Below are 24,014 nucleotides of genomic sequence, written 5' to 3'. Positions count from 1 at the left end.
GGAATCTGAGATCCCTGGCTGTGAAAACCCGGTCCGATCAGGGAGTCCGGGCTGACGGGTGTCAATGGGAGGGCTCAGAGGTTCTGAGGGAGCCAGACCCGGGTCAAGGGCTCTCCACCTGTGAATGAAGGATGATGGGATAGCGGGCTCACTGGAGTCGCTGCACGAGGGATCGGCGATTCGCGTTCTCGCCCAAATGGGCGCTGAGGGAATCGAATGAAGCTTTGACCAGGGTTGGAGACGGCACAAGTCAAGGTGGGGGGCAAGTATTTGGCAGATGCACCTCCACTCGCATGTGCTGCTCATCCCATTCAGCAGAAAAGCCCGAAAGATGGAGGGTTATGTAAGCAGTGACATACGGGGGGAGTGTGGATGTACAAAGGGATCACTGTGCACTCATAAACCAAGGCAGGGAAAGTAAACAGACAGACGCTGCGAGCAATTCGGAAGGTAAATAGAACGTTGGCTCTGCTGCAAGAGGATTTCAGTTCCGAGGTAGCCATGTCTTCCTGCAGTTAGACAGGGCCTGAGAGAGACCACACTTGGAGTTGGGGGAGAGAATGGCGGACTCACTCCCACGGGGTTAGATACAGAGTCAAGCTCCCTCTACACTGTCCCCCCTCCACCATCCCAGTACAGGGACAGCATAGAGTTAGATACAGAGTCAAGCTCCCTCTACACTGTTTCCCCCCCCCCCAGTACAGGGACAGCATAGAGTTAGATACAGAGTCAAGCTCCCTCTACACTGTCCCCCCCCCCACCATCCCAGTACAGGGACAGCATACGGTTAGATACAGAGTCAAGCTCCCTCTACACTGCCCCCCCCCCCCCCCCCCCCCCCACCATCCCAGTACAGGGACAGCAAAGAGTTAGATACAGAGTCAAGCTCCCTCTACACTGCCCCCCCCCTCCACCATCCCAGTACAGGGACAGCATAGAGTTAGATACAAAGTCAAGCTCCCTCTACACTGCCCCCCCCCCCCACCATCCCAGTACAGGGACAGCATAGAGTTAGATACAGAGTCAAGCTCCCTCTACACTGTTTTCCCCCCCCCCCATCATCCCAGTACAGGGACAGCATAGAGTTAGATACAGAGTCAAGCTCCCTCTACACTTTCTCTCCCCCCCCCCCCCCCTCCCCACCATCCCAGTACAGGGACAGCATAGAGTTAGATAGAGTCAAGCTCCCTCTACACTGTCCCCCCCCCCCCCCCCCCCCCCCCCCCCACCATCCCAGTACAGGGACAGCACGGGGTTAGATGTTAACGCCGAAGTTGGAAGCGTCGTAGTTGATGGAGAAAATGGCGGCTGAGGATGAGGCCTTGTTCAAAATGGCCACCCAGGTGACCTTTCCTGGCCTCTCCTTAGCTGCCAGCCGCTCTTTCCCTTCAGAATAATGGCGCTCCGAGGGGCTGTGGCTTTTGTTCTCACACTTTGCGATCTCAGCAGGCCAGGGATCCAAGACGAGTCCCTTTTTTGTAGGCCCGGTTGACATGGTAACGGGGCCTAGTGCAACCCTAGCCAAAATGGCCACTGACTCGATCTTTCGCCTCGGTCTTCCTGACTCCAAAGTTGTCAATTTAATGTGATTTGCTTTTTTTTTATATATGTATATATTTTAGAAACCCTGGTTTTATGATCTGCGAGAAACTTGGAAAGGATTTCCGATTCAGGTTGGTACCTCGTGCCCATCCGCGTTGATCGATTGCTCCCCAGTTTTCAGCTGCGCGGGTAATCGCTTCTACTCCCTGACCCAGCCGAGCGCGGGACCAAGTTGGCGAAATCTTTCTGGCAGCTGGCCAGACGGGCTGAAGGGCTCACTTCAGCTCCTGACTCGAAGGGCCCCGGGTTCTTTGGGGTACCCCTCCCGGCAGTGCCCGTGCACGTTCAGAGTCCTTTCGCCCTCCTGTGGCTCTGCCCCGTGGGATCTTGCTGTGCAGGGGCTGCCACCACGATGGCTACTGGTGTACCACCGCCACGCCCATCATCTTGAAGTGGGGAAAAATGGGGGTGTGGGGGCAGGCGCTAACGAAATGCAGTGTGGTCCCAGCCACGTTCTGGCATCAGTTGAACGTATCGGTGTCTCTCTCCCGCCCCCTGTAGACGATGTTACCGTCGCAGTACTGGTATTATATGATCGAGCTGGGTTTCTACTGGTCCCTGCTGTTCAGCGTGGCCTTCGACGTTAAGAGAAAGGTGAGCATTTTTACCATGTCTGACTTTAAACGGGGGAGTGGGGGGGGGGCTATTTGAATCTACCCCCCCTCCCCCACCCCTGTCTATGGCCCTCAGAGTCTGCCCTGACTCTGCCCAACTCTCTTTCCCAAAAGCCATTCAGCTCCTCCTCCAGCCTGTTACATAGGCCATTCAGCCCCTCTCCCTCCTCCTCCAGCCTATTACCCAGGAGGCCATTCAGCCCCTCTCCCTCTATCCTGTTGCGCTATTGGTTGGGATCATGATTGGTGGCCCAGTCTTCTGGCACTATTCCTGTCGACAACGACGACATAAAGATCAAAGCCAAAGGCTCAGCAATCTCCTCCCTGACTTCCCAGAGAATCCGAGGATAAATCCCATCCGGCCCAGGGGATTTATCTATTTTTACACTTCCCAGGATTGCTAACATCTCCTCCTTATGCACCTCAATCCCATCGAGCCTAGTAGCCTGTATCTCCATATTCTCCTCGACCACATTGTGTGAACACTGATGAAAAGTATTTATTTAGCGCTTCCCCTATCTCCTCTGACTCCACACACACAACTTCCCACTACTGCTCTAATCTTACTCTAGTCATTCTGATATTCCTGAGGGTTTCCTTGATCCTACCCACCAATAACTTCTCAAGTCCTGGCTCTTCCTAGCTCTCTCTTTAGATCTTTCCTGGCTAACTTGTAACTCAATCACCCTGACTAAGCCTTCACATCTCATCCTAACATAAGCCGCCTTCCTCTCTTGACAAGAGATTCAACTTCCTTAGTAAACCACGGTTCCCTCACTCGACAACTCCCTCCCTGCCTGACAGGTACATACTTATCGAGGACACGCAGTAGCTGGTCCTTGGACAAGCTCCACATTTCAATTGTGCCCACCCCCTGTTTCCTTCCCCATCCCCTGCATCCGAAATCTCGCCCAATCGCATTATAATTGCCTTTCCCCCAGCTGTAACTCTCGCCCTACGGTACGTACCTATCCCTGTCCATCGCTAAAGTAAACATAACTGAATTGTGGTCACTGTCACCAAAGTGCCCCCCTACCTCCAAGTCTAACACCTGGCTGGATTTGGTTTATTCCCCAGTACCAAATCCATTGTGCTCTCGCCCCTTGTTGGCCTGTCTACATACTATGTCAGGAAACCCTCCCGCACACACTGGACAAAAACTGACCCATCTTTGTGGGTGGCACAGTGGTTAGCACTGCTGTCTCACAGCGTCTGAGACCCGGGTTCAATTCCCGACTCAGGCGACTGACTGGGTGGAGTTTGCACGTTCTCCCCGTGTCTGCGTGGGTTTCCTCCGGGTGCTCCGGTTTCCTCCCACAGTCCAAAGGTGTGCGGGTCAGGTGAATTGGCCATGCTAAATTGCCCCGTAGTGTTAGGTAAGGGGTAAATGTAGGGGTATGGGTGGGTTGCGCTTCGGCGGGTCAGTGTGGACTTGTTGGGCCGAAGGGCCTGTTTCCACACTGTAAGTAATCTAATCTAATCTTAAGTACTCGAACTGTAGCGTTTCCTGGCAATATTTGGAAAATTAAAGACCCCGAATAACAACTACTCCGTTAATCTCGCTCCTATCCAGAGTCATCTTTGCTATCCTTCCTTCAACATCTCTGGAACTTTTCGGAGGCCTGTAGAAAACTCCCAACAGGGTGACCGCTCCTTTCCTGTTTCTAACCTCAGCCCGCGCTACCTCAGTAGACGAGTCCTCACCAAACGTCCTTTCTGCGACTGTAATACAGTCTTTGACTAGCACTGCCACACCTCCCCCTAGGGTAGGGACACAGGGCCCCCGTTAAAGAGGGAATCCCAGGATTCTGACCCCAAAGGAACGGCCGATATATTTCCAAGTCGGGATGGTGTGTGTTGGTGGGTTTGGAGGGGAACTTGCAGGGGCTGGTGTTCCCTATACCGTAGGGCGAGAGTTACAGCTGGGGGAAAGGCAATTATAATGTGATTGGGCGAGATTTCGGATGCAGGGGATGGGGAAGGAAACTACAGGGGGTGGGCACAGTTGAAATGTGGAGCTTGTTCAAGGACCAGCTACTGCGTGTCCTTGAGAAGTATGTGCCTGTCAGGCAGGGTAGGAGTTGTCGAGTGAGGGAACCGTGGTTTACTAAGGAAGTTGAATCTCTTGTCAAGAGGAAGAAGGCAGCTTACATTAGGATGAGATGTTTTGGCTCCGTTAGAGCGCTTGCGAGTTACAAGTTAGCCAGGACAGACCAAAAGAGAGAGCTAAGAGCCAGGTGGGGACATGAGAAGTCATTGGCAGATAGGACCAAGGAAACCCTAAGGGGTTCTGTAGGTACATCAGGAATATCAGAATGACTAGAGTAAGATTAGGGCCAATCATGGAGAGTAGTGGGAAGTTGTGTGTGTGGAGTCAGAGGAGAAAAGGGAAGTGCTAAATAAATACTTTTTGTCGTTATTCACACTGGAAAAAGACGATGTAGTCGAGGAGAGTACTGAGATACAGGCTACTAGGCTCGATGGGATTGAGGTGCATAAGGAGGAGATGTTAGCAATCCTGGGAAGTGTAAAAATAGATAAATCCCCTGGGCCAGATGGGATTTATCCTTGGATTCTGTGGGAAGCCAGGGAGAAGATTGTAGAGCCTTCGACTTTGATCTTTATGTCGTCGTTGTCGACAGGAATAGTGCCAGAAGACTGGAGGACAGCAAATGTTGTCCCCTTGTTCAAGAAGGGGAGTAGAGACAACCCTGGTAATTATAGACCAGTGAGCCTTACTTCGGGTGTGGGTAAAGTGTTGGAAAGGATTACAAGAGATAGGATTTCTAATCATCTAGAAAGGAATAAGTTGATTAGGAATGGTCAACACGGTTTTGTGAAGGGTAGGTCGTGCCTCACAAACCTTATTGGGTGCTTTGAGAAGGTGACCTACCAGGTAGATGAGGGTAAAGTGGTAGATGTGGTGTATATGGATTTCAGGAAGGTGTTTGATAAGGTTCCCCACGGTAGGCTTTTGCAAAAAAATACGGAGGCATGGGATTGAGGGCGATTTAACGGTTTGGATCAGAAATTGGCTCGCTGAAAGAAGACAGAGGGTGGTGGTTGATGGGAAATGTTCATCCTGGAGCTCAGTGACTAGTGGGGTACCGCAAGGACCTGTTTTGGGACCACCGCTGTTCGTCATTTTTATAAACGAGGGCCTAGAAGGACGGGTCAGTAAATTTGCTGATGAAACGAAGGTCAGTAGAGTTGTGGATAGTGCTGAAGGACGTTAGAGAGAGACATGGGTAAGCTGCAGAGCCGGGCTGAGAGGTGGCAAATGGAGTTTAATGCCGGAAAGTGTGAGGGGATTCACTTTGGAAGGAGTAACAGGAAGGCAGAGTACTGGGCTAATGGTAAGATTCTCGGTCGTGTGGATGTGCAGAGAGTGTCCATGTACCTGAAAGTTGCCCACCCTGGTTGATAGGCTTGTTAAGAAGGCGTACGGTGTGTTACTGGGAGAGGGATTGAGTTTCGGAGCCACGGGGTCATGCTGCAGCTGTACACAACTCTGGGGGCGGCCGTACTTGGAGTATTGTGTACAGTTCTGGTCACCACGTTATAGGAAGGATGTGGAAGCTCTGGAAAGGGTTGAGAGGAGATTTACCAGGATGTTGCCTGGGACGGAGGGATGGCCTTACGGGGAAAGGCCGAGGGACCTGAGGCTGTTGGAGAGAAGAAGGTGGGGAGGGGACTTAATTGAGACGTATAAGATAATCAGAGGGTTCGAGAGGGTGGACAGGGAGAGCCATTTCCCTCAGATGGCGATGGCTAACACGAGGGGACACAGCTTTATATTGAGGGGTGATAGATACAGGACAGATGGCAGAGGGAGTCTCTTAACTCAGAGAGTAGTAGGGGCGTGGAACGCACTGCCTACAACAGGAGTAGACTCACCAACTTTAAGGGCATTTAACTGGGCATTGGATAGACGAGAATGGAAGAGTGTAGTTAGATGGGCTTCAGGTTGGTTCCACGGGTCAGCACAACATGGAGGGCCGAAGGGCCTGTACTGCACTGAGATGGTCTGTGTATGCTACATGGGGCTGCAGTGTTCCAAGATGACAGCTCACATCCCCCTACACCCACATCAATTTGTGTGTGGGGTGGGGGGGGGGGGGGGGTGATAAATACTGGGCCCAGCCCACCTCCCTTTGAGGCTGTTAACGGGAACTTTGTGCGTTTCTCCCTCTGCCCGAAGGACTTCCGGGAGCAAATAATTCACCATGTGGCCACCATCATCCTGATCAGCTTCTCATGGTGTACCAACTACATCAGAGCAGGGACACTGGTTATGGCCGTACACGATGCCTCAGACTACTTCCTGGAGGTAACCCACAGCGAGGCATTTCTCTAGCAGCAGGGGTGTAGGGGGAGGGAGGGTGTGACTGAGGGAGGGAGGGGGTGTAGGGGGCTGGAGGGGGTGACAGAGGGAGGGGGTGTAGGGGGCTGGAGGGGGTGACAGAGGGAGGGGGTGTAGGGGGCTGGAGGGGGTGACAGAGGGAGGGGGTGTAGGGGGCTGGAGGGGGAGAGGGAGGGAGGGGGTGTAGGGGGCTGGAGGGGGAGAGGGAGGGAGGGGGTGTAGGGGGCTGGAGGGGGAGAGGGAGGGAGGGGGTGTAGGGGGCTGGAGGGGGAGAGGGAGGGAGGGGGTGTAGGGGGCTGGAGGGGGAGAGGGAGGGAGGGGGTTGTAGGGGGCTGGAGGGGGAGAGGGAGGGAGGGGGTGTAGGGGGCTGGAGGGGGAGAGGGAGGGAGGGGGTGTAGGGGGCTGGAGGGGGAGAGGGAGGGAGGGGGTGTAGGGGGCTGGAGGGGGAGAGGGAGGGAGGGGGTGTAGGGGGCTGGAGGGGGAGAGGGAGGGAGGGGGTGTAGGGGGCTGGAGGGGGAGAGGGAGGGAGGGGGGTGTAGGGGGCTGGAGGGGGAGAGAGGGAGGAGGGGGTGTAGGGGGCTGGAGGGGGAGAGGGAGGGAGGGGGTGTAGGGGGCTGGAGGGGGAGGGGGTGTAGGGGGCTGGAGGGGGAGAGGGAGGGAGGGGGTGTAGGGGGCTGGAGGGAGGGGGTGTAGGGGGCTGGAGGGGGAGAGGGAGGGAGGGGGTGTAGGGGGCTGGAGGGGGAGAGGGAGGGAGGGGGTGTAGGGGGCTGGAGGGGGAGAGGGTGTAGGGGGCTGGAGGGGGAGAGGGAGGGAGGGGGTGTAGGGGGCTGGAGGGGGAGAGGGAGGGAGGGGGTGTAGGGGGCTGGAGGGGGAGAGGGAGGGAGGGGGCTGGAGGGGGAGAGGGAGGGAGGGGGCTGGAGGGGGAGAGGGAGGGAGGGGGTGTAGGGGGCTGGAGGGAGGGGGTGTAGGGGGCTGGAGGGAGGGGGTGTAGGGGGCTGGAGGGGGAGAGGGAGGGAGGGGGTGTAGGGGGCTGGAGGGGGAGGGGGTGTAGGGGGCTGGAGGGGGAGAGGGAGGGAGGGGGTTGTAGGGGGCTGGAGGGGGAGGGGGTGTAGGGGGCTGGAGGGGGAGAGGGAGGGAGGGGGTTGTAGGGGGCTGGAGGGGGAGGGGGTGTAGGGGGCTGGAGGGGGAGAGGGAGGGAGGGGGGTGTAGGGGGCTGGAGGGAGGGGGTGTAGGGGGCTGGAGGGGGAGAGGGAGGGAGGGGGTGTAGGGGGCTGGAGGGGGAGAGGGAGGGAGGGGGTGTAGGGGGCTGGAGGGGGAGAGGGAGGGAGGGGGTGTAGGGGGCTGGAGGGGGAGAGGGAGGGAGGGGGTGTAGGGGGCTGGAGGGGGAGAGGGAGGGAGGGGGTGTGTAGGGGGCTGGAGGGGGAGAGGGAGGGAGGGGGTGTAGGGGGCTGGAGGGGGAGAGGGAGGGAGGGGGTGTAGGGGGCTGGAGGGGGAGAGGGAGGGAGGGGGCTGGAGGGGGAGAGGGAGGGAGGGGGCTGGAGGGGGAGAGGGGGAGGGAGGGGGTGTAGGGGGCTGGAGGGAGGGGGTGTAGGGGGCTGGAGGGAGGGGGTGTAGGGGGCTGGAGGGAGGGGGTGTAGGGGGCTGGAGGGAGGGGGTGTAGGGGGCTGGAGGGAGGGGGTGTAGGGGGCTGGAGGGAGGGGGTGTAGGGGGCTGGAGGGAGGGGGTGTAGGGGGCTGGAGGGAGGGGGTGTAGGGGGCTGGAGGGAGGGGGTGTAGGGGGCTGGAGGGAGGGGGTGTAGGGGGCTGGAGGGAGGGGGTGTAGGGGGCTGGAGGGAGGGGGTGTAGGGGGCTGGAGGGAGGGGGTGTAGGGGGCTGGAGGGAGGGGGTGTAGGGGGCTGGAGGGAGGGGGTGTAGGGGGCTGGAGGGAGGGGGTGTAGGGGGCTGGAGGGAGGGGGTGTAGGGGGCTGGAGGGAGGGGGTGTAGGGGGCTGGAGGGGGGGGGGGTTGTAGGGGGCTGGAGGGGGGGGTGTAGGGGGCTGGAGGGGGGGGTGTAGGGGGCTGGAGGGGGGGGTGTAGGGGGCTGGAGGGGGGGGGTGTAGGGGGCTGGGGGGGGGTGTAGGGGCTGGAGGGGGTGTAGGGGGCTGGAGGGGGAGAGGGAGGGAGGGGGTGTAGGGGGCTGGAGGGGGAGAGGGAGGGAGGGGGTGTAGGGGGCTGGAGGGGGAGAGGGAGGGAGGGGGTGTAGGGGGCTGGAGGGGGAGAGGGAGGGAGGGGGGGTGTAGGGGGCTGGAGGGGGAGAGGGAGGGAGGGGGTGTAGGGGGCTGGAGGGGGAGGGGGGTGTAGGGGGCTGGAGGGGGAGGGGGTGTAGGGGGCTGGAGGGAGGGGGGGGTGTAGGGGGCTGGAGGGGGAGAGGGAGGGAGGGGGTGTAGGGGGCTGGAGGGAGGGGGTGTAGGGGGCTGGAGGGGGAGAGGGAGGGGGGTGTAGGGGGCTGGAGGGAGGGGGTTGTAGGGGGCTGGAGGGGGAGAGGGAGGGAGGGGGTGTAGGGGGCTGGAGGGGGAGAGGGAGGGAGGGGTTGTAGGGGGCTGGAGGGGGGGGGGTGTAGGGGGCTGGAGGGGGGGGGGTGTAGGGGGCTGGAGGGGGGGGGGTGTAGGGGGCTGGAGGGGGGGGGGTGTAGGGGGCTGGAGGGGGGGGGTGTAGGGGGCTGGAGGGGGTGTAGGGGGCTGGAGGGGGAGAGGGAGGGAGGGGGTGTAGGGGGCTGGAGGGGGAGAGGGAGGGAGGGGGTGTAGGGGGCTGGAGGGGGAGAGGGAGGGTGGGGGTGTAGGGGGCTGGAGGGGGAGAGGGAGGGAGGGGGTGTGGGGGGCTATTGGGGGTGACAGAGGGAGGGGGTGTAGGGGGCTGGAGGGGGTGACAGAGGGAGGGGTGACGGAGGGAGGGAGGGAGGGGGGTGTAGGGGGCTGGAGGGGGAGAGGGAGGGAGGGGGTGTAGGGGGCTGGAGGGGGAGAGGGAGGGAGGGGGGTGTGGGGGGCTATTGGGGGTGACAGAGGGAGGGGGGTGTAGGGGGCTGGAGGGGGTGACAGAGGGAGGGGGTGACGGAGGGAGGGAGGGAGGGGGTGTAGGGGGCTGGAGGGGGTGACAGAGGGAGGGGTTGTAGGGGGCTGGAGGGGGTGACAGAGGGAGGGGGTGACGGAGGGAGGGGGTGTAGGGGGCTGGAGGGGGTGATGGAGGGAGGGGATGTAGGGGGTGACAGAGATAGGGAGGGGGTGTCGGGGTTTGGAGGGGGGTGGTGTCGGAGTTCCCTGACAGTTGGAATGGTGGCAGGGGTTGGAGAGATGATGGCTCCTGTGGAAAGGAGCCCAATGGGAGACAAGCTGCAGGGAGTGAGGGGAGGTGGGGTGAGGGGGATGTCAGAGGGGGGTCTGTGACTGTTCCTGGCTGACTCGGAGTTTCAGTGAAGCGCCTGCTCCTTAAAGTTGACCAACGTTTTGTCTCGATCAGTCGGCGAAGATGTTTAACTACGCGGGCTGGAAGAAGACCTGTAACTGCCTCTTCATTCTGTTTGCTATCGCCTTCATTCTCACCAGGCTCGTCATCTTCCCTTTCTGGTACGTCTCTCACCGTCAGCCCCGTATCTAACCCCGTGCTGTCCCTGGGATGGGGGGACAGTGTAGAGGGAGCTTTACTCTGTATCTAACCCCGTGCTGTCCCTGGGATGGGGGTGACAGTGTAGAGAGAGCTTTACTCTGTATCTAACCCGTGCTGTCCCTGGGATGGGGGTGACAGTGTAGAGAGAGCTTTACTCTGTATCTAACCTTGTGCTGTTCCTATCCCTGGGATGCGGGGACAGTGTAGAGGGAGCTTTACTCTGTATCTAATCCCATGCTGCCCCTGTCCCTGGGATGGGGGGGGACAGTATAGAGGGAGCTTTACTCTGTATCTAACTCCGTGATCTCCCTGTCACTGGGATGAGGGGACAGTGTAGAGGAAGCTTTACTCTGTAACCCCGCCCTGTCCCTGGGTTGGGGGACAGTGTAGAGGGAGCTTTACTCTGTATCTAACCCTGTGCTGTCCCTGGGATGGGGAGGATAGTGTAGAGGAAGCTCTACTCTGTATCTAACCCCGTGATGTCCCTGTCCCTGGGATGGGGCGACAGTGTAGAGGAAGCTTTACTCTGTAACCCCACCCTGTCCCTGGGATGGGGGACAGTGTAGAGGGAGCTTTACTCTGTATCTAACCCTGTACTGTCCCTGTCCCTGGGATGGTGGGGGGGGACAGTGTAGAGGGAGCTTTACTCTGTATCTAATCCCGTGCTGCCCCTGTCCCTGGGATGGGGGGGGACAGTGTAGAGGGAGCTTTACTCTGTATCTAATCCCGTGCTGCCCCTGTCCCTGGGATGGGGGGGACAGTATAGAGGGAGCTTTACTCTGTATCTAACTCCGTGATCTCCCTGTCACTGGGATGAGGGGACAGTGTAGAGGAAGCTTTACTCTGTAACCCCGCCCTGTCCCTGGGTTGGGGGACAGTGTAGAGGGAGCTTTACTCTGTACCTAACCCCGTGCTGTCCCTGTCCCTGGGATGGGGGGGGACAGTGTAGAGGAAGCTTTACTCTGTATCTAACCCCGTGCTGTCCCTGTCCCTGGGATGGGGGGGACAGTGTAGAGAGAGCTTTACTCTGTATCTAACCCCGTGCTGTCCCTGGGATGGGGGGACAGTGTAGAGGGAGCTTTACTCTGTACCTAACCCCGTGCTGTCCCTAGGATAGGGGGACAGTGTAGAGGGAGCTTTACTCTGTACCTAACCCCGTGCTGTCCCTGGGATGGGGGGGACAGTGTAGAGGAAGCTTTACTCTGTATCTAACCCCGTGCTGTCCCTGTCCCTGGGATAGTGGGGGACAGTGTAGAGGGAGCTTTACTCTGTACCTAACCCCGTGCTGTCCCTGGGGTGTTTGATGGCGGGGGGTGTAACTGAACTGTGTTGTGTCCCCCAGGATCATTCACTGCACCGTGATCTACCCGTTGGAACTGTACCCTGCCTTCTTTGGGTATTATTTCTTCAATGCCATTCTGGTCGTCCTCCAGCTGCTACACATCTTCTGGGCTGTTCTCATTCTCAGGATGACACTGAAGTTCATGACTGGAAACGTGAGTGGAAGATATCTCAAACCCTCCTGGTATTGATAGAATCATAGCGACATACAGCATGGAAACAGACCCTTCGGCCCAACTGGTCCAGCCTATAACCCAACCCAGTTTAGTCCCATTGGCCAGCACTTGGCCCATCTCCCTCCAAACCCTTCCTATTCATGTCCCCATCCAGATGCCTTTTAAATGCTGTCATTGTACCAGCCTCCACCACTTCCTCTGGCAGCTCATTCCACACACGCACCACCCTCTGTGTGAAAAAGTTGCCCCTCGGGTCCCTTTCCCCTCTCACCCTAAACCTATGCCCCTCTAGTTCTGGACTCCCCCCACCCCAGGGAAAAGACCTTGTCTATTTACCCTATCCATGCCCCCTCATGGTTTTATAAACCTCTAGAAGGTCACCCCTCAGCCTCCGACGCTCCAGGGAAAACAGCCCCAGCCTGTTCAGCCTCTCCCTGTAGCTCAAACCCTCCAACATCCTTGTCAATCTTTTCTGAACCCTTTCAAGTTTCACAATATCCTTGCTATAGCAGGAACCAATGCCCTGTACAGCCACAACGTGACCCTCCCAACTCCTGTACTCAATACTCTGACCAATAAAGGAAAGCATACCAAACGCTGCCTTCACTATCCTATCTACCTGCGACTCCACTTTCAAGGAGCTATGAACCTGCACTCCAAGGTCTCTTTGTTCAGCAACACTCCCAGGACCTGACCATTAAGTGTGTAAGTCCTGCTAAGATTTGCTTTCCCAAAATGCAACATCTCACCTTCATCCAAATTAAACTCCAGCTGCCACTCGTCCAGCCCAATGATCGCGAATCCTTTGTAATCACTAGCCCCCTGTAGTTACCAGCTTGTTATCATCCACCCACAATCTTAATAATCGTGCTTCCTGAATTCTCATCGGGTTTTTTATGTAAATGACAAACAGCAGTGGACCCAGCCCTGACCGGGCCCGAAATAAAGGGCGCGTTTGATTGGATCACAGAGGCTTGGCAGCAGGTGACCAGAGAGAGGGGGAGTTGTATGGGAAGATGAGAGGGAGGAAGGAGTGAGAGTTGGGGTTGGGTTGTGTGTTGACCCTCCGACAGCACCCGCTCCCTCGGCGCTGACCCTCCGACAGCACCCGCTCCCTCGGCGCTGACCCTCCGACAGCACCCGCTCCCTCGGCGCTGACCCTCCCACAGCACCCGCTCCCTCAGCATTGACTCTCCGACAGCACCCGCTCCCTCGGCGCTGACCCTCCGACAGCACCCGCTCCTTCGGCGCTGACCCTCCCACAGCACCCGCTCCCACAGCACCCGCTCCCTCAGCACTGACCCTCCGACAGCACCCGCTCCCTCGGCGCTGACCCTCCCACAGTACCCGCTCCCTCGGCGCTGACCCTCCCACAGTACCCACTCCCTCGGCGCTGACCCTCCGACAGGACCCGCTCCCTCAGCGCTGACCCTCCCACAGCGCCCACTCCCTCGGCGCTGACCCTCCGACAGGACCCGCTCCCTCAGCGCTGACCCTCTGACAGCGCCCACTCCCTCAGCACTGACCCTCTGACAGCGCCCACTCCCTCAGCACTGACCCTCGGACAGCACCCACTCCCTCAGCATTGACCCTCCGACAGGACCCACTCCCTCAGCACTGACCCTCCCACAGCGCCCACTCCCTCGGCGCTGACCCTCCGACAGGACCCGCTCCCTCAGCGCTGACCCTCCCACAGCGCCCACTCCCTCAGCACTGACCCTCTGACAGCGCCCACTCCCTCAATGCTGATCCCTCGACAGCGCCCGTTCCCTCAGCATTGACCCTCGGACAGCACCCACTCCCTCAGCATTGACCCTCCGACAGGACCTGCTCCCTCAACGCTGACCCCTCGACAGCGCCCGTTCCCTCAGCGCTGACCCTCCCACAGCGCCCACTCCCTCAGCGCTGACCCTCTGGCAGTGCCTACTCCCTCTGTACTGATACCTGCTAACCATTGATTCACTGTGGGATCTGCTGAGATGGAGTGGGGGGTGAAAATGGGGGGGGATCTGTTAGGGGGACTTGAGACTCTCCACCTGTCGTTGATGGGGCTGTCCATTAGTCTGAATGGAGTAGGGCCCCTTGGTTTTTGCCTCATTGTTTTGTTGTGCAGTCATCAGGACCCACTTGCAAGAGTGCCAAATCTGGAGTAGAAGCACCAATTCATCCTGTGCGGTGGGGTGGGGGGAGGTTGACAAGTCGACCCGGGGTGGAGGCATTGATGGGGGGAGGTGGGTGAAGTGAGCCCATGAACTACTGTACCACAATCTCTGAGGGGAGAGGGAAAAGCACCCGCGAACCCTGCAGTTGTTTTCTTTGATTGCTAAGAAAACGTCCCTGAGTTATGTATCGCTTCATGCCTGAGGGATGGTGAAGCTGTGGGTTGAGGGATGAAGGGTATGCGCAGCAAGCATTTGAGAAATACTTGCAGTTGTCATTTTTTTTGCCCACGTTGAGCCAGCAGCCTGTTTTACCCACGTTGAGTTGAACCAGCAGCCCATGTTTTGCCTACAATGAGCCAGCAGCCTTTTTTTTTTAACCTACGTTGAGTCAGCAGCCTTTTTTGCCCATGTTGTGGCAGCAGCCTTTTTTTACCCACCTTGAGCCAGCAGCCCTGTTCTTTGCCCACGCTGAACCAACAGCCTCTTTTGCTCATGTTAAGCCAGCAGCCTTCTTTGCCTACGTTGAGCCAGCAGCCTTTTTTGCCTACATTGAGCCAGCAGCCTTTTTTAACCTACGTTGAGCCAGCAGCCTTTTTAACCTACGTTGAGCCAGCAGCCTTTTTAACCTACGTTGAGCCAGCAGCCTTTTTTTAACCTACGTTGAGCCAGCAGCCTTTTTTTAACCTACGTTGAGCCAGCAGCCTTTTTTAACCTACGTTGAGCCAGCAGCCCTTTTTTGTCCACGTTGCAGCAGCAGCCCTTTTTTTTTGCTCACGTTGAGCCAGCAGCCTTTTTTTGTTTAAACCTTTGTTGTGTGTTTTCTCCCCCCCCCCCCCCCCCCCCCCTTTCCTGCTGCAGATCGTGGAGGATGAACGAAGTGACAGAGACGAGACGGACAACTCTGAGGACGAGGAGGAGGAGCTGGTCAAGAACGGCCTCATTTCCAACGGACACTCCATGATTAATAACAACCACGGGAAGTCTGATTAGTGCCTTACCTATCTCGGATGTCCGGGGGAGGGGGGGGGGGGGGGAAAGAGGGGGAGGGGGCTTGGGTCCCAAAGCTCTCCATCCCCCTCCCTCCCTCCCAACCCCCGTCATTGCCCGAAGGGGGGGGGGGGGGGGAGTAGATCATTCAGCTCTGCCCTTCTCACCCCCACCCCCCGTTATCTAGCTGCACCCGGACCCCCCTGCTGGAGCAACGTGGGGGCTGGAGAGGGGAAAGTGGATTTTCTTTTTGTTTTGTTGGAGTCAGTCAGACTGTGTGCCTTTCGAATCAGTATTTTAATCCCTCCCCTCCCACTCCCCACACCGTCTTCCCCCCCCCCGGGATTGCACTTTGCAACCAGACATTTTCTCTCTCTCTCTCTCTCTCGCGCCTTCCTGTTGTGCTCTGCTTTGTAATTATTTCACTTGTTAAACCCCACGACCACACCACCCCTATTTCCCCCCTCCCATCCTATTTGAGTAGACGCTGGGGGAGGACTTGGCGCGATTACGAACCCCGCATCGCCCCTCCCAAGCCATTCCAACTGCCCTCTCCTCCCACACTCTCTCTCTCTCTCGAGAAAGTGTTGTGTAATTTTCCCTTTGGGAAGAGGGAAGATCGTTTTCGCTCCCTCTCGCCCCCCCACCACGACCCCGTGTTGCGAACCTCAATGGTAGGTTTCGGTGCGGGGGGGGGGGGTGGGCAGGAGAACTCTGTGGCAGACGAACTCTGTTGGGACGGTCAGAGATTTCGGTTGATGTCAGAGTCCACGAGAAGATGGTGGACATCTCACCAGGAGACGCCAGGGCTGAGCGTGTGAGCAGTGCCATCAGTGATGATCATACTCCCCCTCCTTACATATCGCAAAACCCTCCCTCAACCCCCCCCAGCGCTTGGACCCCTTGGGAGGGAGCCGTGTGGGATTCAATCATCCAGCCCCTTCACCAACCGAGAGATGGGTACGTCAATACTGCTGCCATGTTGCGTTTAGCGTCAGTTACAAGTTGACGCTACACCCCCCCCCCCACTCCCTGGGCCGTAGAAATCACTTATTCTTTACCGGGAAATTAATTCTCTTTTTTTGTGTGTCGGGGGGGGGGGGGGGGGGGGGGGGGGGGGAGGAGATGGTGAAACGTTGCTGAATTCAGCGCAAATGATCCAAGGGGTGGGGAGAGCGTGAAATCTCTGACTGGGAAGGGCGATACATTTTTGGGGTGGGTGGGGGGGGAAATGTTACAATTGAGAAATAATTTAAGCAAGTGTTGTAAATATGAGAATTCAGAGGCCCTCATTTCATAAAATTTTGTTTTTGGATTAAAATTAAATTTTTTGAAAACAGTCCATGAATGTACATTGCATTTCATTACACTCCTGATGGTTGCCTGGGTGGGGAATGTCTAGAGGGGTGGGGGCTGATAGTCTGTGTCAATGCACTTAATTTCTCACTTTTTGGAACAGCCGTTCAGCCCGTCTACTCCCTACCCCCCCGCCCAACCAGGCCTGAAGAAGGGCTCAGGCCCGAAACGTTGATTCTCCTGCTCCTTGGATGCTGCCTGACCTGCTGCGCTTTTCCAGCAACACATTTTTCAGCTCCCACTTCTCAGGAGCACACGGCCTTTGAGCTCAGGCGTTCTTCAGTGGGTTTCTGAGAGACGTTGTTGGGTGGGTGGGTGGGGGGAGATCTGACCACCCCCCTACCCCCGCCATCATACCCACGTTCAGTCCCCATGTCTCAGCGAGGGATCCGAGGCCAGAAAGCGCTCGGGTATACCGCAAGAGCTCCTTGTTTCCGGGAGAAGATGAGTGTTTCATTCCAGTAATGTGGACCCAGGGTGGGAGGGTTAGAGCTACAGGGAGAGAGGCTGGGGCCTGTTTTCCCTGGAGTGTTGGAGGCTGAGGGGGGGGGGGGGTGACCTTTTATAGAGGTTCATAAAATCACGAGGGGGCATGGAGGGGGGTTGCCTGGTACCTCGGGTGCACCTGAACAGTCCCAGGATTGCTAATGGGAGGAGTAGCTGGAGTAGCTCTCTGCAGCGTCTGTCAACTCAGGACAATTTGGTACAGATCCTGTTCTGTGTCTGAATCTCCCGCGTCGGGTGGGAGACCTAACTTGGAGTCAACTCAAAAACAATCACGTGCCTTGCGAAATTCTGAGGTGGGTAAAGGAAGGGTCATTGGACTCTGAAACGTAATACCCCCTGCTTCTTTCTCTCCCCCCCGACCTGCTGAGTTTCTCCAGCAATTTCTGCTCCATATTATAGGAAGCCCTCTCTTTTCCCGGTGTTTAGTGTTGGTCCCCAGTGGTTCGTGCCTTTCCGCTTATTACTGTCCTGCACTTTGGCTGCAGTTCTGTGCTCGCTGTCCGACTCTTCACTAGACGCGGGCAAGATCTTTGGTACAGAGATATTCGGGTTACAGATCTGATTTGGATCTCCAGGAGAGTTCTGTTGGGCTTTAACTTGACAAGTGAGGGGGGCTCAAATGAGTTGTGGTTTCTGCTGGTCAGGCCCCAGGGAGGATGGACCTTTGGCAATGTAGAGGGACATTGATGTGCACGTCCATCGCTCCTTGAAGGTAGCAAGACAGGTCAATAATAATGAGGGGTTTGGGGACGATTGGCCTTGAACACAAGAGCCAAGTGGGTTTTAAGAAGTGCGAAGCTATGGGAAGGATATTAAGCTGGAGTAGGTTCAGAAGAAATTTACCAAGATATTGCTGGGTACGGAGTTGTAGACAAAGTCTGGGACTTACGTGACAAACACTAAGTTGGAGGGTCACAGAGCTGTACAGCACTGAAACAGACCCTTTGGCCCGACGCATCCATGCTGACCCAGCTATCCCAACCTAATCTGGTCCCATTTGTCAGTGTGTGCTTCCAAACCCTTCCTATCCACGTTCCCCATCCAGCTGCCTTTTAAATGCTGTCATTGTGCCAGCCCCCCACCACTTCCCCGGGCAGTGTGGTCCAGAGAAGTTTACAAAATAATGGGGGAGGGAGACAGAGATAGTTAACGGTAGGTGTCTTTTCCCTGGAGTGGGGGATTTCAAGACAAAGGAACACGTGTAGAGAGGAGAAAGAAAGGGGTAACCTTTTTTTTACAAAAGGCAGAAGGTGGTTAATGAATGTCCTTGGGAAGTGGTGGATGTGGGCACAGTTACAAGGTTGTACAGGAACCAGCAATAGGTGGCAGCGTGTAAGATTCTGGTCAGCGTGGACTGGTTGGACCTAAAGGATGTGTTTCTGTACTGCATGACGTGGAGGTCACACTGGACCTCTATCTCCTCTGTCCTGCTGGGTTTTCCTGACCTTTTCCTCAGCGTCGGGTGTTGTGTATAACATTATTGAGACGACCAGCGTGCCCTGTCTAGTGGAAGAGAAAGTGACTGCAGTGGAGAGGGGACAGAGAAAATTCACCAGGCGACCAGAGACAGACACAGAGACTGCAATTGATTTCCTGGAAGCAGAGGAGGGAAGTCTGCAGCGTTGAGAGAGGTATACACAGAGCAGTTAGGGAGAAATCCACCCTCTTCCAAAAAGCTAGACAACGCGATTACGATAGATGGGTCTATGACGACCAGCATAGACGTGATGGACTGATGGGTCACATATCAAAGCTATAAAAGACTCTTGCAAACCAGCTGGGTGTAGGTTTTGGAAGGGGAGGGGTGGGCAGAGAAAGAGATTAGTTATTAACACAAGAATTTCTGACATGGATGGTACCGTTCGCAGATTCTTAAAAAGGTGCCCTACTGCAGGGAACCGGCTGAGTTCTGAGGGACTAACATCGCAGGATGACTGAGGGGAGGGGAACGGGAGGGAACGAAGCATTCCTCCCTGAGACATGGGCACAGTTGGTGAGGCTGGGGTTTGAACTGAGTGTCTCAGTTGGAGACTGCGTCAGAGCAGCCCCTTCACTGTCTATTGTGGGGGGAAGGAAGGAAGAGTCTGGAGTCACGTACTGGGGGAAGGAGAGGGTTAAGAGGTCAGATCTCCTTCCAGTTTAGTGGGATTTATCAGAGGCTACAGTCAGAGCAGGAACAAGCCATTCAGCCCATCGAACCAGTGCACCACCATTCAACATGATCATGCAATCTCAGTCTCCCACTTTCTCTCCCCACCCCTCGATCCCTTTAGGTGTAAGGTCCACATCCACCTTCCTCTTGACTATATCCAACAATCCATCTCCCCGACTGCTCCCTGGGGGAGGGAGAGAGAATGCCACAGGTTCACAACTCTGAGTGAAGATGTCACTCTTCCTCATCTCTGTCCTGCATGGCTTACCCTTTCCTCACTGTGACCCAGCCACCCCCACCCCCAGTGTGGGGAACATTCTTCCTGCAGCTCGTCCCATCAGGACTGAACATGTTTCAATGAGATTCCAGCCGAGACGATCCTATATTGCCTGCAAAGTCAGTCCCTGTCCTGCTGGGGAGCAGTCTGGTATCACTGGACTCCTTCAGCTGCAAGAACGCTTCAGGTTTTTCATAAGGGCGAGGAAATTCTACAATGTAGAAACAGGCCCTTCGGCCCAACCAGTCCATACCGACCCTCAGAGTATCCCACTCACACCCAGACCCATACTCTATCACTGTACCTTTACCCCTGACCAATCCACCCTAACCTGCACATCCCTGGGGCACTATGGGACAATTTAGCATGGCCAATCCACCCTAACCCGCACATCCCTGGGCACTACGGGACAATTTAGCACGGCCAATCCACCCTAACCTGCACATCCCTGGGCACTACGGGACAATTTAGCACGGCCAATCCACCCTAACCTGCACATCCCTGGGCACTATGGGACAATTTAGCATGGCCAATCCACCCTAACCTGCACATCCCTGGGCACTATGGGACAATTTAGCATGGCCAATCCACCCTAACCTGCACATCTTTGGCCTGTGGGAGGAAACCAGAGCACCCGGAGGAAACCCACACAGACAAGGGGTGGGGGGGTGGAGGGAGAATGTGCAAACTCCGCCCAGACAGTCACCCTGAGGCTGGAATCAAACCCGGGTCAGTGGTGCGGTGTGAGGTAGCTGTGATTTGAAAACTGGAAATGGTTACAGAGGCAAAGGGTTAGCGTTGCCTCTTTGGTTTCTGTCGATCAGGGAAGCAGAGAGACTGTGTAAACTGCTGCTAAAACGGAGAGGGGGGGGGGAGGAGTGTGAGGCACAGAACGATAGAACTGGAACCAGTCCTAACACGACAGACTGAGGCGAGACTGGCCGAGAGGCGCAAACGTGCTGGCACTCGAACCCGGAGTGGGTCTTTGATGTCACACTTCCTGAGGCCGGATACGCCTGTTGGAGAGCGGGTTAGCACAGGCTTCGGCCACACACGCTCACCGTCCCCATCCTCACCACCACCATCAATTCAACCCGTCCAGGCATCCCAACCCAATCTAGTCCCACTTCCCAGCACTTGGCCCATCTCCCTCCAAACCCTTCCTATCCACGTCCCCATCCAGATGCCTTTTAAAATGTTGTAATTGTACCAGCCTCCACCACTTCCTCTGGCAGCTCATTCCATACCCGTACCCCCTCTGCATGAAAAAGTTGCCCCTCAGGTCCCTTTCCCCTCTCACCCTTAACTTATGCCCTCTAGTTCTGGACTCCCCCCACCCCAGGGAAAAGACCTTGTCTATTTACCCTAGCCATGCCCCTCATGATTTTATAAACCTCTATAAGGTCACCCCTCAGCCTCTGACGCTCCAGGGAAAACAGCCCCAGCCTGTTCAGCCTCTCCCTGTAGCTCAAACCCTCCAACATCCTTGTCAATCTTTTCAGAACCCTTTCAAGTTTCACAACATCCTTCTGATAGCAGGGAGACCAGCCCCCTCACCCCTCTGTGCTCGGCAGAGGACAAAAAAAACATACAAAAGAAAAGAATTGCAGATGCTGGAAATCTGAAACCAAAATTGTTGAAAATCACAGCAGGTCAAACAGCATCTGAACAGGCTGGGGCTATTTTCCTAAAACATTGGAGGAGAAACCACTCGGTACTTTGTAAGACTTATGGCATAACTCCCCACGTCATGCACTCTACGCAACTGCAAAAATACCGATCACACTGTTCTGAATGTTACTGGAACAGTAGGAGGGGGCAGCGATGGGGGCTGACTGAGAGGGAGGAGTTACAAGGAGGGAGGGTGGGTGACTGAGCGAGTGGGAGCGGACTCCCTTTTCTCACCCAGGGGCCTGCCTGGCATTCAGTTCCAACACTCAGCCAGCATTGGGTCTGCAGACTCCCGAAAGGGGGTGGGTGGGCGCTGGGACAGACCCCTCTGGGGTGGGGGTGACTGGCCAATCATTGGGAAGGGGTTGCACTGCAGTGGCACCCTCTCTGGCTCAGCACCCCAGACCTGCTGTTCTGTCGCTGCCAGGAATGGGTGACTCACGGTCGGTCTTTCAGAGGAGGAGGGTCTGAGGATGGGGCCGTGTTCGAACAGTCACTGCCGCTGGGGAGGGGAGGGGGAGGGGGAGGGGAGGCACGAGAGGAGGGGTGCCACCTATGACCATCATGGGCAGGGTACAGTTCAGCCCATGAAGGCATGTGTAAGACCAGGCGTCCCGTCTGCTCAGCCAGGGTTAGACTGACACCGAGGCATGTGCGCTCCCTCCCTCTCACCCTGGCTCACTCCCTCCCTCCCTCTCACCCTGGCTCACTCCCTCCCTGGCTCGTTCCCTCCCTTCCTCACTCCCTCCCTCGCTCTCGCCCTGGCTCGTTCCCTCCCTTCTTCCCTGGCTCACTCCCTCCCTCCCTGGCTCGCTCCCTCCCTCCCGCTCCCTCCCTGGCTCCCTCCCTTCTGTGACAGAGAGAGACCTCACACAGAGTCTGCTCTTTCACCAGAAGCTGAAACTCGTGAAGTAAACCACTCGCAGACGACGCCAACCGCCTCAGCAATGACGATGCCCACACTGTCGAGTTTAGTTTCAGTATAAAAACAAAGACCACAACGTTTTATTTAGTAAGATCGGGAGGGGTAAACACAAACCGCGTGCGACGGTGTTGCACTGCCCAGAGACACTGATGGGGGGATGGGGGTGGTCTGAACTGTGCCCGTCCATCGTCACCCTCTACAGTGGGGGTGGGAGGGGTTACCAAAAGGTGGGACACGTGTGGGTGCCAGGCACCAGAGTACGGGACAGAAAGACGATGCTCTGTCGTCACCGTAGGTTAGCCAAGAGCATGATGGGCACAGAGGGCAAGGGGACTCCGAGTGAGTCGGGCAGGGGAGGTGGTGGAGCAGGTGAGACCCTCCGTGACGGACTGCGCTGACTGGGAAGTGAATGATGGGCACAGGGCAGAGAGGGTCCCTCAGGGGAAATTCCCCCCCACTGCCAAGGACAGCAGAGGGCAACGGGGTGGTTAGGGGGTCACCCCTCCCCCCCGTACACCATCGACTGGAGATGGCTGCCGTGCCAAGGGAAAGCCGGGAGGCAGGGGGAGCGACGGAGGGGATTGCAGGTCTGGGGTGGGGGTCCCTACAGCAGTCGGCCCCTGCACTCTGTAGAACCACAACAACAGAGCAGCTGCTTGCCCTCCACGCTGCCAACTTCATAATTATAGTCCCAGGTCAGCTCAGTGCCAGCACGGATCCGCCTGGAGAAGAGGAACACAGGGAGAGACATCAGAGCCAGGGCACGAGAGAGAGAGAGTGTGAGAGAGAGAGAGAGAGAGTGTGAGAGAGAGAGAGAGAGAGAGGGCACGAGAGAGAGAGAGAGAGAGAGAGAGAGCACGAGAGAGAGAGAGAGAGAGAGAGGGCACGAGAGAGAGAGAGAGAGAGGGCACGAGAAAGAGAGGGCACGAGAGAGAGGGCACGAGAGAGAGGGCACGAGAGAGAGAGTGTGAGAGAGAGGGCACGAGAGAGAGAGCGCGAGAGAGAGCGCGAGAGAGAGCCACAAAGAGAGCCACAAAGAGAGCCACAAAGAGAGAGACAGAGAGGGGGAGGGGAAGAGAGAGACAGAGACACAGAGAGGGGGAGGGGAAGGGACAGACAGAGGGGGTGGGAGAGGGGCTGGCAGAGAGAGGAAGGAACGGGGGGGGGGGCAGGCAGAGGGGGACAGGGACAGAGACAGAGACAGAGAGACACACAGACAGGGGGAGGGGAAGAGAGAGACAGACACAGACAGGGGGAGGGGAAGGGACATACAGAGAGGGGGTGGGAGAGGGGCTGGCAGAGAGGAAGGAACGGGGGGGGAGGGGCAGGCAGAGGGGGACAGGGACAGAGAGAGACAGAGGGAGAAACAGAGAGACAGAGATGGAGCGAGCAGTGGTGAGGATGTGGACTCACTTGCTGGCGAAGAAGGCCACCCAGGGGAAGCGCAGGTCATGTGTGTCCACAAACACATTCTGCACAAACAGGTTGGGGCTGCAGCTGTGCTGTAGAGGGGGGGGTGAGCAACAACAGAATCAGACCGGGGGGGTGGGAGGGGTGGTGTACCCAGACTGCACTCCCCGGGCCCAGGGTACACAGGGATATACACCTCCCCCCAGGCCCAGGGTACACCCACACAGGAATATACCCCCCTCCCCCCCAGGGTACCCCCACACAGGGATATACACCTCCCCCCCCTCCCCCTCCCCCCAGGGTACCCCCACACAGGGATATACACCTCCCCCCTCCCCCAGGGTACACCCACACAGGGATATACACCTCCCCCCTCCCCCCCACCCCCCCAGGGTACACCCACGCAGGGATATACACCTCCCCCCTCCCCCCCCCCCCCCCCCCCCCAGGGTACACCCACACAGGGATATACACCTCCCCCCCCCCCCCCAGGGTACACCCACACAGGGATATACACCTCCCCCCCCCCCCCCAGGGTACACCCACACAGGGATATACACCTCCCCCCCCCAGGGTACACCCACACAGGGATATACACCTCCCCCCCCCAGGGTACACCCACACAGGGATATACACCTCCCCCCCCCCCCCCACCCCCAGGGTACACCCACACAGGGATATACACCTCCCCCCCCCCCCCCAGGGTACACCCACACAGGGATATACACCTCCCCCCCACGGTACACCCACACAGGGATATACACCTCCCCCCCCCCCCCCCCCCCCCCCCCCCCAGGGTACACCCACACAGGGATATACACCCCCCCCGGTTCA

General features: G+C 57.3%; 2 protein-coding genes across 8 annotated transcripts in view; one reads left to right on the top strand and one right to left on the bottom strand.

Moving 5' to 3' along the window:
* The window catches only part of cers2a (ceramide synthase 2a), a 49,224-nt gene extending 33,136 nt beyond the window's left edge, over window positions 1-16,088 (top strand). For both annotated transcript variants that reach the window (XM_060820697.1, XM_060820698.1), the window contains exons 6-11: window positions 1,623-1,673; window positions 2,104-2,196; window positions 6,418-6,546; window positions 10,070-10,176; window positions 11,559-11,712; window positions 14,754-16,088. In XM_060820697.1, coding sequence (XP_060676680.1) covers window positions 1,623-1,673; window positions 2,104-2,196; window positions 6,418-6,546; window positions 10,070-10,176; window positions 11,559-11,712; window positions 14,754-14,885 — 666 coding nt within the window. In that variant the 3' untranslated portion in view covers window positions 14,886-16,088. The remainder of the gene's footprint in view (window positions 1-1,622; window positions 1,674-2,103; window positions 2,197-6,417; window positions 6,547-10,069; window positions 10,177-11,558; window positions 11,713-14,753) is intronic.
* A 5,727-nt stretch (window positions 16,089-21,815) lies between these two features.
* Window positions 21,816-24,014, bottom strand: part of setdb1b (SET domain bifurcated histone lysine methyltransferase 1b) — a 52,340-nt gene continuing 50,141 nt past the window's right edge. For all 6 annotated transcript variants that reach the window (XM_060820844.1, XM_060820841.1, XM_060820842.1 and 3 more), the window contains exons 21-22: window positions 23,184-23,272; window positions 21,816-22,492 (exon numbers count right to left, since the gene is read on the bottom strand). In XM_060820844.1, the coding sequence (XP_060676827.1) occupies window positions 22,375-22,492; window positions 23,184-23,272 (207 nt within the window). In that variant the 3' untranslated portion in view covers window positions 21,816-22,374. The remainder of the gene's footprint in view (window positions 22,493-23,183; window positions 23,273-24,014) is intronic.

This window comes from Hemiscyllium ocellatum, chromosome 50, assembly GCF_020745735.1.
Source record: "Hemiscyllium ocellatum isolate sHemOce1 chromosome 50, sHemOce1.pat.X.cur, whole genome shotgun sequence".
NCBI lineage: Eukaryota > Metazoa > Chordata > Chondrichthyes > Orectolobiformes > Hemiscylliidae > Hemiscyllium > Hemiscyllium ocellatum.
Note: the sequence above shows the minus strand (reverse complement) of the source record. Positions and strands in the feature narration are given on the sequence as shown.